Genomic DNA, 13,585 nt, shown 5'->3' with positions numbered 1-13,585 from the left:
GATGGCAGGTTAAACTTTTTTGTTAACTCCTGTATAATGGTCATCATGTGGGATCTCCAACATACAGAGATAGGAAGTTATGTTTTTTTTTGTTTTTTTTTTATATTTCTTTTCGCCTGTGTACAAGAACGGTCCTAATGATGGAAGGTTAAACTGTTTTATGGGTTTTAATTTTATAGGCTTTGTGTATGTTTTTTTATTGTTTTTAATTGATAGACTTTCAGTTCAAAAATTTGCCAGTTATAGACTTCAGTTTGTTTTCTGTAGTAAACATGATTTCTCTAGAAATAAAACCTCTATGCAGGGCAACAATTTGTTGTATACTTGTAATCAAGTTTCATGTAGGGCTACAGTTTTTATGCACATGCCTACCTACGTTGTAAGAGAACAAGAAGGGTATTGGGTTCCTCTGGCGATTTTACCATTTCCCTGTTTTGTGGACTTCATGCACAAATTCAAATTGATTTCATTCTATTCTCCTGTGAACACCTTTCTTATAGTTCTACAGTTTCTTATGCAGTCACCCTAGCTTCTTTACCAGATTTGTAGAGTGTATACACCAAAATTTACCTTGGTGTATACCAATTTTTCTGGTATACACAGTATCTGTAGAAAGCTGTCCACATGTGTATTAGTACTATTAGCTTATGACACTTCATGTGTGGACAAATTTTAATATTTAATTTGTGCTTGTGTATATTTCCACTTTGAATATTTTTTCAAGATCATTTTGGTGTACACGTTACTTAAGGCACAATTTCTAATTTAGCCCTGTAACCTCCGTGTCTCAGTTGGTTAGCGTGCTAGCGCAGAGAAATGACCCAGAAGCCTCTCACCAGTGCGGTCGCTGTGAGTTCAAGTCCAGCTCATGTTGGCTTTCTCTCCGGCCGTAAATGGGAAGGTCTTCCAGCAACCTGTTTATGGTCGTGGGTTTACCCTAGGCTCTGCCCGGTTTCCTCCCACCACAATGCTGGCCGCCGTCATATAAGTGAAATATAATTGACTATGGCGTAAAACACCAGTCAAATAAATAAACAAATAAATCCAATTTAGCCAGAGGTTCTACACATGAAACAAGACTTAATTATTTACTTGAATCATCTGAATTATATTCACTAATAGTTCTGGTGTGAGCAACCATAAAAGTTTGGTAGTATTTTGGTGTGTTTGATTTAATACAGCTGCTGTCGTATAAGTGAAATATTCTTGAGTATGGGGTAAAACACCAATCAAATAAATGAATACATAAATACGTGAACCCTCATGGCATATGTAGCTCTGCAGTGATGTAAAAAAGTGATTGTTATTATGAGGTAATCACTTTGTTCTGGCTTAACTGGAAAACCAAATGTTGTACACATGTTGAAAGCTGTACTGTTCAAAAGTATTAACATCTGCTCCCTTTCTCTTTCAGCTGACATTCCCAAGCCCGCCATATTGGATGAGGGTACAGGCCTAGGCACAAAATCACCCACCAGAAAGGTGTCTCTACTCAATAGGCTCAGTAACAGATTTTCCAAAGCAAAGAAGGTAAAACTAATCAAGTTACACCAGTTTTTAGCTAGCCTGTAATAAGTACAAGTGTAGCTTATGTCATACCTGAGCATGGGCGTCAGCATCCAGTACCAGGGAAAGCAATGTGAAACAAAATGTTAGGGGTTGTATCTTAAAAAGTACTGCATGTATTGAGCTCGTGTTTTACACACATGCCATGCATCTAGAGCACAATAACATGCGGGAGATTTTCGTCGTTGATTCGCTTTGTGCATGTTAAATATCATAAATTACAGAATTCACAACCTGATGTATTGTGTATTACAATCAATGTTTAAGTAAATGTTCGGTGTAGTTCCTCAAAAGTTCTGCATATATTGACCTGAAGTTTTGCAGGCCTGTAGCCGTAAAGCACAATAACATGAAGAGGATGTTAAATTGGGGATGTGCTGTGCTTGTTCATTGGTAGTAATTAACATACTGTTGTTTTTCTGCAGAGAAAAGACAAAGATGATGTCACAGACAGTAACACACCTACATTTGGCAGCAAGAGGTATCGTGAAGAGAAAGAGGTAAGGATTGAGGATTTGGGGCTAAGGTCAGTTTACTTTGCCCGTAACGTTTTGTCATATAAGTGAAATATTTTAACTTGTCAGGTATGGCGTGAGGATGTAAGATTTAAAGAATGGGGACACATCAGACACCCAGCACTCGGATGTTGACGCTGGTTTAGTGATATCAAAGGTTTCCCAGTTCATCATTATCACATCATAATATAGACAAACATCATTGTAAACATTGCTATGTAATCATTTTTGGTCATAATAAGGGCTCAAGGGTCTGCTTCACACTAGTGCCATCTCTCGGGGGATTCAAAATCATGCAGCCCTATTGAGATGTGATTTTTGTACAGTGGCATGCACTTTTCCATTTCCAGAATGACGTAATGCTCACTGGCTACAACAAGGTCCCGATGGAGGAGTTGAGGAACAAGCTGGTGTTAGGGAACAAGCTGGACGATGCCATTAAACGGCCGGCAAACAAAGACGTTCAGGGAAATGTCAGCGTCAAACAAATGGGAGAACTGCTGGTCTCCAAATTCCGTGGACATGATCTCAATAATGTTGACTCAGGCAAACGTGTGGTAAATATTTTTGTCCAGCATATTTTTTTCACGGTATAAACTATCTTTGACCTCCGAGGCTGGAGATTCAGATCCAGCTCTTGCCGGATCGGATGCATCTTTAAGCAAGGATGTTTGTCAGGTACCTGAGGAAGGCCGGAGGTTTTTCCAGGCACTTACGATTCTTCCATCCACATAAAACTTGAAGACCATCATATTAGTGAAATTTTCTTACTTCATTAAATCTAAATGAAAAATTGAAATAATCACTCGGCTTCATGTCAAGAAGAAACATTCTTTGAGGTGTTCTTTATTGTGATGTTAAAAACCAGTCAAATAATTAAGTGATATTCACTTATTATGTGGACTATAACACCACTGTTTGGAGTATGGATGTTAAAGTGTTTCTGGATATTGTAATGGTGTAATATATGAAAAAAAAGGCCATAAATGATAAAGGAATGTAAAAAAAGATGGATTTGTTAAGTGAATCATTTCCATTTGCCTTTATATTTTTGATTTTCATCCTCATGATTTGATAAACATCCAATATTTAATGACTTGTGTTTCAGAACGGTCGCTCCACCCCACAGCCCCTGATGGCAGCCCAGCCAGCCAGTGAGTTTTGTGTGTTCTGTAAGAAGAGAGTGTACCTGATGGAAAGGATGAGTGCCGAGGGCCTTTTCTTCCACAGGGGATGTCTGAAGTGTGCCTACTGTGCAGTCTCACTCAGACTCGGCAACTACTCTTTTGAGAAATCACCAGCGGGTGAACGTAAGTGTGCAAGAGACAGGACTTTACAAGTTTCATACTGTGAAACTTTTGTGTACTGACACAAAAAAATACCAGGGGAGAGGAGGTCTTGAACTCGGTATTAACGTAAGCCCGGACTACACTGCTGGTTGCTTTAAATTAGTTTAAGACTTGTATTAAGATTTAATTTTAATACATTTTTGAACACCTGAGGCCTGTAACATAGAATATTGCCCAGCTTTGTTCACTACATCTTGCTATTCTACATGTCACAACATCTTGTTTACTGATAATTTCATTCAAAATAAAAATGGTCTGTGATAAATGGTACTTGGTCGTTCATGAAGTTAATAAGATGTATTTAAAAATTTCCAGCAGTGATGGTTTTCAAAATATTTATATTAAGTGATATATCAATATTACATATTAAAGTACCGGTAACATTTATATGTGCAAGAAAATTAGGCCTAGTCCTACTCTTTGCCAGAATTTGAAAAGTGTGCTGGAGTTATCTGTGTTTTTTTTTTTCTCTCTCTCTCTCAGCTCTCTTTTATTGTTTCCGGCACTTTGGAATGATGATGTCAAGATCAAGAAGGAAGCGTAATTTTGAAGAAGCAGATGATATTAAGGTAGTAAAATTATTTGCCCTATGGAAAGAAGTGATGTCTATTGTGTTTTTCCAGATCAGATTATTCCATCATTAAATAGTTAAACATTAAGTAGTACAAAGTTTTAAATGGAGCAGAAAGTTTTGAAGTGGGTGTAATTACATTTATTCTTTTTGTATACACTTGTCTTTTATGCGGGTTTTTTTTAAAATTTTTTTATTTTGTTTTTTGTGTGTGTGAGATAAATTTTGTGCAAACAAATATTAATTGTATCGATGATTTATTTCAGGAAAATATTGAGGATAAAGACACAGTTGATTCCAGTCCAGCTGTAAAACTGTCTCCTGTAGAAAAGAAAACACCACCTCAGTTAATCGGAGGTAAGAACAGATTTCACACTGCTGTCATCCCAGTTAATAACACTTTAATAATATGCCCCCCAAAAATATAAAAATCACACAAAGGATTCAGTTTCAGCACCACTTTGATATGATCCAAACCTGTAACTACACCACATTATCCACACCCCTCCCAGACCAATTTCACAAATTTCCAAGACCTGAAAACTAATTTTTCATGTTTTCCATTGACTTGTTTCAATTTAGGTCTAACCGTCCCAGAAGAACCATTCCCACAAGCCTTGAGAACACCCGAGCGGGTGGAGTTTGAGAACTCTCTAGAAGGAGAGGAAGAAACTGAAGAGGAGCAGACGGAGCACAATCTTCGCTCCTCAATTTCATGTGACCTGTTGCTAGGGGAGGAAGAAGGCGAGGAAGAGTCTGATTCTGAGTGAGTTGTGCATAAAAAATGAGGACTGTATGTGTAACTATATATGATCATTTGAAGTTTGTAGGAAAGAAAGTTTATAGAGGAGAATTTGGAGTTTTTGCACAAAACCAGATAAGTGGTATTCCAACAAGCTCACAGTTAGCCCTCTTCTAACAGGCTTCTTATATTCCACTGTATGTTTCACCTAGACTTCCTGTGCATTAATTTGGGGGGGGAGGGGTGGGGGTGGAAGGGGAAGCAGCAGAGGCCTGTGGAGAGAACTTCCTGCTGTAAGGTACCTGGCAAACTGTACCTGCCATACAAGATGCTTCCTGCTCCACGCATTTCTGCAAATACTATATAATGTTCGGGTTGTTGTGTCAAGCATAATTAGGCGTGTAGGTGTTGAATAATTGAAGTTCTCTTCAAAATGTAATATATAAATTAAAGTGTGGCTGTTTATCTGCCAAATGTTCATTTTTAAATTTTTATTTATTTTATTTTTATTTTTTTTTATTTGTATTTTATTTTTATTTATTTCATTTTTATTTTTTTCCATCCAAGCACACATTACATTTCTGCTTTTGATAAGTTTACCATACATGGCTAATCACAATCAGAGTTTATTAAAACGAAGCAGGTAGGATTGTATGGGGGTTCACAGCTGTATGTCCTCTTCTTACTTCCCCATTGCAGCGACGAGTTAACACAAATGGAACTGGCACATATCCTGAATCAGTGGTATGATTCGTGTACATGTTTTGTACCATGGTTCTGTGTGTTTGATGCAGTTGTTTTCTGATTTAATTTGTGTACGGTCCTTTCAGTCATACAGAATTTTCATGCACAAATTTTGGAAATCAGTTTTTATGTATTGATGTATGCAAAATTATAATTTAAGCTATGGGAATAGTGTCCTGTGGTAAAAGTAAGGCTGAATTCTTTCTAGCAGTAAATATTGAACACATGGTTAGACCATTGGATACCCATTCGTCAAGCTTCTGGAGACTCTTATAAAGTCAAATGTGTGCAAACATACATTCTAAATTTTGCATTGCGGATGATCAGAATTTTTCTAACAAATAATGTTACATGCTGTTCTCGGAAAATTTAAGAATTTCTATGGAATTTCTAAGAACTTAATGGAATTTCAAGACTGAAAAATGAACTCAGAAGTACATGTATATTGATTTCTCGTGTATTTGGTTATATTTTGATAACTGTTCAGAAATTTGTACGCTGTTCATGCATGGAAATGCTTTGATTTTTTTTCTACGTAGACAAATATTCTGAGAAGTAGATTAAAGGATGATAGGAATTCATCATACCTGTGTTGAACAATTTATTTGATTGATGTTTACATCATTCTCAAGAATATTTCACTTTACATGATGGTGGCCAGCATTGTGGTGGGAGGAAGCCCAAGACCATCCGCAGGATGCTGGAGAACCTTTCCACATGCGACCAAAGAGGAAGCCAGTATAAACTTCCAGAGACCACCTTGGTGTGAGGCTTCTGAGTCGTCATGCTGGCAGTTCACAATAACCACTGGGCCCGTTTTATTTGATGCTTGAAGTTTTGTTTTAAGTAGTTTGTCAGTAGTCAGTGTGGTAGTTTGGTCTGTTGGACTTACATGTACGTTTACTTGTTTTTCACTTAAAGTTTGCTGTAATTTCTAATGTGTTATATTTGAGCTGTTTTTACTGTATGTATGCCATATTCTTGCTTAAGATAATATACCGTTAATTGAAAAGCTGTGTGAATGTTTGTATGATATATGTGTATCTTGCAGTCAGCATTTGTTGTCTCTATGTAATTCTGCTGGTTGACATTTAAAGGTGAAAGACTAAATAATGTGCAGAGAGATATAAGATATTCTATCATGTTAGATGGCGATAAACTCTTCAATTGTTGCTCTGTCTTTGAAAGTGATTGTTAGGCGAAAACTTTAAATATTGAAAACTTCCCACCTTGTTGAGGAAAACAAATATAATTATATAAACTGGAATCAGTTTACTGTATGTTACTGAAACTTTAGGTAACATTTGAGAGCTTACTTGCATATTTTTACAAATGTAATGCGCACTCATACCAATAATCTAAAATCAGAGCAGTTTTGTTGTGGAATATCATATTTACACATGTTGATAGATGACTAACTTGTGCATGTGGTGTGTGTTTCTGACGTCTCTCTGTCTGTCTTCACATCAGGTCCAGCGGAGAAGAAGACTTGGAGGACGAGGTGATGGCTGATGAGATTTCAGGTGCCAGGGAACTGGCTGCCACCTGGCAGAAGCGTCATTCCAGGGAGAACCTGCTGGACATTGATGATGAAGAGCTGTCATCTGATGAGGAAGATGACACCGATGAAGGTACAGACCTGTTTATGTTATGGATCTTCATTCATCCCACGTCAGACACGATACTCCGATTTTCATTCGATAGCAACTGTGGGGGGACATGCATATGCCCATATCCTGCATCCTATACCATATTTCACTGTTCACTTGGTTATCTCCCTTTGTTGGGATTTGAAAACAAGGACATTGCTGCATCAATTCGCTAGTTAGTGCTGTAGACACTTCATGGTCCAGAAACAGGAAAAGAATTTCAGCTCAGTGTTGTGAATTATGAACAGTTTGCAAATGAAACATTTCATAGAATTTTCAGATTTTTTTTTTATCTGACTAGGTTGATCACAAAAATAATTCGTAATGGCTATTTTTTGGTTTACTTTCAGTATCAGATTATGATTCTATGGATGAAGATGATGAAGGCAGTCTGACAGAGACTGAAAGTCGAAATGAGGAGCGTGGTAGAGATAGTGAGGAAAACGTTGACCCTGGATTCAGAGAGGCCTCCCCTGTAAACACACCCACCAGTCCCGCAGCCCTCAAAGCTGCCAGGGAAAGCTTCTTTGTGTCCGCCCCAGAGGTCGTCCGTCTAGACCCCTGGAGCATGTTTGGTATGGGAAAGAAAGACGGCAAAGCAGCAGAGACTGAAGGCGAAAAGGAGGAAAATGGAGAGATGAAAGATGAGGGTAAGCCAAGAGGAGACAGCAGCAAGAGTCCAGAGAAGCCAAAACACCGGCGCCACAAGAAGAAGAATTACGCACAGCTGTCAGAGGAAGACGAGAGCGATAGTTTGAGTGAAGGCAAGAGAGTAGGGAGAGGGAAGGCTGAAGCGAGGGAGGACTCGACCGAAGAGGCTAGTGATGAGAATCTTGATAAGTCTGCCGTGAGCAGGGCCATGGAACAACTCCTGCAGGACCTGGATCAGGAGAAAGAGTCTGCTACCAGTGACTTGGAGGAGCAGGAGGAGAACGTCCTTCAAAACGTCAAGGTCAACGGCAGCCATGACACAAGCTCAACAGATAGAGATTATATGGCCTCTGGAGAAGATAAGAACTCGTCAGAGGAGGTGTTCATGCGCTCCTCCCTAGCAGGAGGAAAGGGGTTCCAAGCCCAGATGCTGACAGTGACACAGAGAGAGCCGTGTTAAATAGCGTGATGCAGATGTCAGATGATGACACTATCGCTCTAGGATCAGGTGAAGACACTATGAAAGCTCTAATGGACAGTTTAGAAGCTATGAATAAAGAGACAGACGATGTTGGTGCTGCCTCAGTTGTTGCCAATGCTGGATCATTAGAGAACCTTCGTACCATAGACGACAAGTTTGTAACAACACGAGGCAGGCGGAAAAAGAAGCGAACGCGCAACCGCAAGACTTTGACACCTCAGTCGAGCGTGGCTGTGTCTACCACAAGTGACTCGGGACCATCCTCACCCAGTTCGTTGTCAGCTGAATTTGCTTATAATGAGCAGTTCCTTCAGAATAATGAAGACGATGATGAAAAGCCAGATGAGGACATGCTGCGAGATTATCAGCTGACGCTTAGTCAAGCCCTGGGTGAGGATCAGCCAGAAAGTGGACCAGAAAACGAGCTAAAAAATGAACAAGCAGATTTAAGTAGTACTACCTCAAATATTGAAAAGGGAGAGGACCAAATTGACAATGTTCTTGCATTACCAGGTCTTGCAGACACTCAAAAACATGTACCAGAGGAGAAGGAAAGTTTAACAAGTGAGATTCTCAAACAAGAGGAAACTCCCAAAGCAAAAGAAATGGAGAACCAAGAACAGAGAGAAATCCGAAATGACAGACGCTCACCGGAGAAAAAGAAATCTAAGTCCAATATTGTGAGGAAGTTTCAGAGCAAACAGAAAATCAAAGAAAGTGAAAAAGTGCGAATTGCCAACACGGGTAAAGCCCTGAATGCCAGTATTGACGAGCCAGAAGATTCTGAAGCTTTCTTCACGCCAACAGCCGTTAAATCAGACAGTGCTAAGAATAAAGGTGGTGGTAAGAGACCTTTGAGAAAGTTGCCTGATTTAAGCCAGATTAATTCTCGTGAGAAAAAGACTGATATTCCTGTTCCCACCTACAGCTCCTTGTCACCTAAAAAGCACCAGAAGAAGACATCAGAGAAAAACAGTGTCCCACGTGCTGAACTTCCTTCAAAAAAGACTGTTGGGGGCAAGAAGAAAATTAGTGTGGATAGGACAAAGCTGGAATCGGATTCAAGTTTTCCTAAAATACGAGAAGAGGGACCCTTCCCAGCAGAGCGAGGGAGGACAAAGATCCCTCTGGACTCTAGTTTGTGTTCTGATCAGATGGCTGAGGAAGTGAGGAAGAGTATCGGAGACAACATGGAAGATATTCCATTCGCAGATGATAGCTGTGGGGATGTGTCACCCTCAGATGAGGTTTTCTTCACACCTCAGACCTCTGTGAGGCCACAGGTTCATCCAGGGAAAGCTGAGCGCATTCACGCAGGCCAGGCCACGAATGGGGCGCGCAAGAGAATACTCCCAACTCCGCGTAAAGGCGACACGCCAGGAGTTCTCCCCCCTGAAAAAATCAAGGAGATCCAACAGGCGGAGATCGAAAAGGCCAAGGAGAAAGCCAGGGAAAAGGCAAGGTTAAAGAGCGACGAAGAGCTTGGTCTGCTAAACATGAACAGTTACGCCGGGGTCCCTGTGCCTGTCAAACGACGAGGGCTAGGGAAGATATCTGGGTCGGATACAGACCGCAGTGAGTTCTCTAGAGACAGCGACGATACAAGGAGTCCAATGTCACCCCTCAGTCCCGACAGCGAATCAGCAGACGGCAGCCCATCAGCTAAAAAGACTAAGAACAAACGCAAATTCAAACCTCGAGGTTCTGACAGCAAGTCATCTCAGGATGAACAGAAAAGTGACAGTTCCTCGGCCAGGAAAGACAAGGAGAAACGTAACTCTCTACTAGCCATGTTGTTACCTTCCAAAATCCCTCACAAGGGGAAAGACATTGTCTCGCCTACTGTCAATGGGGAAGGCAAATCCAAAACCAAAACCCCTAAAACTGCCGAGAAACATAAGAAAACCCCGAAATCTGGTGCCAAAAAGAAGGACAAGAAGCGACGTCATGGGTCAAAGGACAACCTGGATCAGGACCTGAGTGAGAACTTGCGAGACCTGAAGATCGGGTCCACGGTGTGGTATGACAAGGACAGGGAGAGTCTGGCTTACCTCAACTCTCAGGCCAACAGAGCCCCCAAAGCAGAAGGTAAGGACTGCATTCGTTTTGTTAAATGTTGGACCTGTATTTTAGTTCATGTATCACAGTGATTTCAAATGCTCTACAATTTATATGTCAAAATGGACATGAGTACATCCATGTGCAGGAATTGAAACCATCGAAACTAATGCCAAAGGGTAAAGTTTGAAGTTGAAAGGAAAATCTGTACATTTCAAATACAAATATTTTCTTCAAAGAGAAAGTGAATTTCATGAGATGAAACTTTGTCAAAGGAGGAAATTTCAGTTGCCTCCATACATCTTCTGTTGCCCGTTTGAATTGGTTTTTGAAAGTTTCTTCTGAAGGAAACAACAGTATCCTGTTGTCATACTAGTGATGTAGTAAATCCAGTAGACAATACGATGGAATTTTTCATGTGCCACATTTTTGGGGTGAATGTATTTCAGCATTTTTGTTCTACATACACACACACACATATATATATGTGTTTTTTTGTCAGATCTACCCAGAATTTGCCATACATGAAAATTGTGTCTCGTTCTGCCATGTTATCTGCAGTACTACATTTTCCATGTATGAACATCTTGACTCTGATATACATGTACATGTACACTCACAGATGTTAAAAATAGTCTAGAATTACAGCCTGCCATGACGTGTAAACATCAAAATTACCTTAAATGACCTAAAATTTCACCCAGAAAAGTGTATTTTCAGAGGCACAAAAATGTAACAAAATGTTTTTGTTCAGTGCTGGAACTTAGCGTCAATTTTCCAGTAGGATATCATCCCCATGTTTGAAGCTAAACTTTGAATACCAAACACATTTTTAAAATCAATGGAACTCTCAGAATCAGGAAAAATGAGCAAGGTAGTCATGTACGAAATTTATAGTCATTTAGGGTACATGTAAGTTTGCTAGTCCTTTTTGCTGACCGATTCATGAACATATCATACAGTATACTGTACATGTAAGTATATGTGTATGAAAGGTGTGCATTTTTAAATATAAAACATTTAAATAATTAGAATGCAGTATGTATACATGTATGTGTGTATATACATACATACGTTTATTGTCGGAGTGTCATGTTTAACATCTTCAATACGGTGACAATTTCTTGTTTATAGATTTTGCTATGATTAAGAATACATGTACATTCATCTGTATTTGAATCTCATCCATATACCGTATGATACTGCATTAATTTGCAACAAGGTCAGGAAAACTTTTCACAGAATGACTGCATTCTAATGATAAATCTACTTACTATTAGAGCTTTTAATAATGTATCATGTACAGGTACATTTACAAGTACATTTAACAAGCATAACTTTTGTTTGCAATGTGCAAGTGTATTCATACATTTATGGTGTGGCATTTTACATGAATACCTACAATGTACACCAGTTTACATGAATGAAACATTAACAGTGTAGGAGTCTGGTTTGAATATTACTAATCTTGCACCTGTTATTTGATAATTTATTCACAAATTCAAATTGTACATTTATAGGTACATTAATGTGTAGAGGATTATGATGTACATGTAAATATAGCTGACTTTTGCAGTTGACGATACATGTAGCTTATTGTTATGAAGTTTTTACCATGTTAATCTATGTCTGCATTATTAAAGTCAATTAGAAGTTCAATACCTGTTGATGAACAGTAGCTTTGCTCAGGTGTTGTCAGGTTTTGTATACTTCTACAGTATTTCACCTAAAGTTTATGGTAGTAAGCTAGTCGATAAAAACTTTTGATGTTAACACTTCAGTTTTTTTCGAAATTAATTAAGCTTCACAGTCACAAAAACTAGTGGGCCTATAAGGTGGATGAGTCACCCAGAATCAAGCAAAATGTTGCCTCTTAATGCTGAATTATGGTGACCTACAATTATACTCATCAACGAATAGTTGTTGTGTCAATGAAAGTACATGTAGTCTGGAATTTACGGCATTAACCCAAAGTGAAATAACTGAAGGTACCGTGTTGACATGGTGTTTAGCCTCGTTTTGGGCGGGGAAGTGCTTGATTCATCCAGAATAAGTGCACAAGTACCTTTTCTGTGTACTAGATTATGAATCAAACTGTATGTACATGTGGATGAGTTTAAGGGATTGTAAAAATCTCATGAGTTTTAATGCTAATTTGAATTTTTATGTGGATTGTGAGTTTTCTTGTTGTTATATACATTACATGTGGTAACTTGATGGTGATACTCTGTAATTCTTCACATAAGTATGTTTATAAAATTTAGAGCAGCAAAATGAAATTAAAAATTTCCAAATATTACATGCACAACTTGTTTTCAATGAAAACAAATACAGTTGCATGTAAGCACTTTAATTATTTAAAACGTTAAAATTCACATTTTTTTCAATTAAACATTACAAACAAACAAACAGGAAGGCAGCACCTGTTTTACCACTTCGAGATGTACGTTTTCTTTTGTTAGCAGTTCACTATGTGTGAAGAATTCCCAAGGCTATGTTACACTATTTGTGTTACAATCTACATGTGTAGGTCAGATTTTAGGTCAGTTTTCATCACTGGCCACCTTTGATGACCTGCAAGTTATCCTGGATACCCACATATTATACATGCAAGTCTTTTTACACTCACATTATGCAGGTTATAAAGTACGCCTGACTTGATGAACCTCTGTTTTGGCTGTGTGGCCAATTAAAATGAGTGTATTCACCTGAATGGTCTATTAATACTATATGTATTTTATATACACTGTATGTATGCATGTACATGTATTGTAATTATTGTTATGAGCAGCTGTGGAGCAGGAAACATTACTACCCATCCCTATCACCTGTGTAGCCAGTGTTACATGTACTGGCATGGTTTATAGAGCAAGCTGACATTCTCACCACTTTGTAGTTTTCGCACAGCTTTCAAAACCATGATTTCTTGGACAAAAGTTTTGATGTGGAAACAGCAGGTTTTCACTATCTTGAAAGCCTGGACTGGTCAGCTGTTGAATTTTGTCACCTGTGCACAGGTATGTGAGATTGTTGGTGAATTATCTTGTTGTTTCCCGTGTTTCAGCTGAGGATATGTACGATTCTGACGATAGCTTCATGTCCACGGAGACTCTGAGGTCCATCTCAAGGAGGGTCAGTTACAATTGTTGTTAGAAAAAAGAAAAATACCAGCTTTCTGTCGCCAGTTTTTGTATATTTGTAGGTAGCTATATGTACAGTCATGTGTGAAGACCACCCTCATGGTACCGACTTTGGTCTT

General features: G+C 38.8%; 1 protein-coding gene across 1 annotated transcript in view; it reads left to right on the top strand.

Annotated features, from left to right (window-relative positions):
- The window catches only part of LOC135480584 (protein-methionine sulfoxide oxidase mical3b-like), a 58,347-nt gene that overhangs the window by 39,404 nt on the left and 5,358 nt on the right, over positions 1–13,585 (top strand). The window contains 12 exon segments of the mRNA XM_064760459.1: positions 1,415–1,530; positions 1,992–2,066; positions 2,432–2,638; positions 3,190–3,391; positions 3,914–3,999; positions 4,268–4,358; positions 4,584–4,767; positions 5,443–5,487; positions 6,958–7,118; positions 7,487–8,227; positions 8,230–10,356; positions 13,391–13,458. Of these exon segments, the coding sequence (XP_064616529.1) occupies positions 1,415–1,530; positions 1,992–2,066; positions 2,432–2,638; positions 3,190–3,391; positions 3,914–3,999; positions 4,268–4,358; positions 4,584–4,767; positions 5,443–5,487; positions 6,958–7,118; positions 7,487–8,227; positions 8,230–10,356; positions 13,391–13,458 (4,103 nt within the window).

Source organism: Liolophura sinensis, chromosome 1, assembly GCF_032854445.1.
Source record: "Liolophura sinensis isolate JHLJ2023 chromosome 1, CUHK_Ljap_v2, whole genome shotgun sequence".
NCBI lineage: Eukaryota > Metazoa > Mollusca > Polyplacophora > Chitonida > Chitonidae > Liolophura > Liolophura sinensis.
Note: the sequence above shows the minus strand (reverse complement) of the source record. Positions and strands in the feature narration are given on the sequence as shown.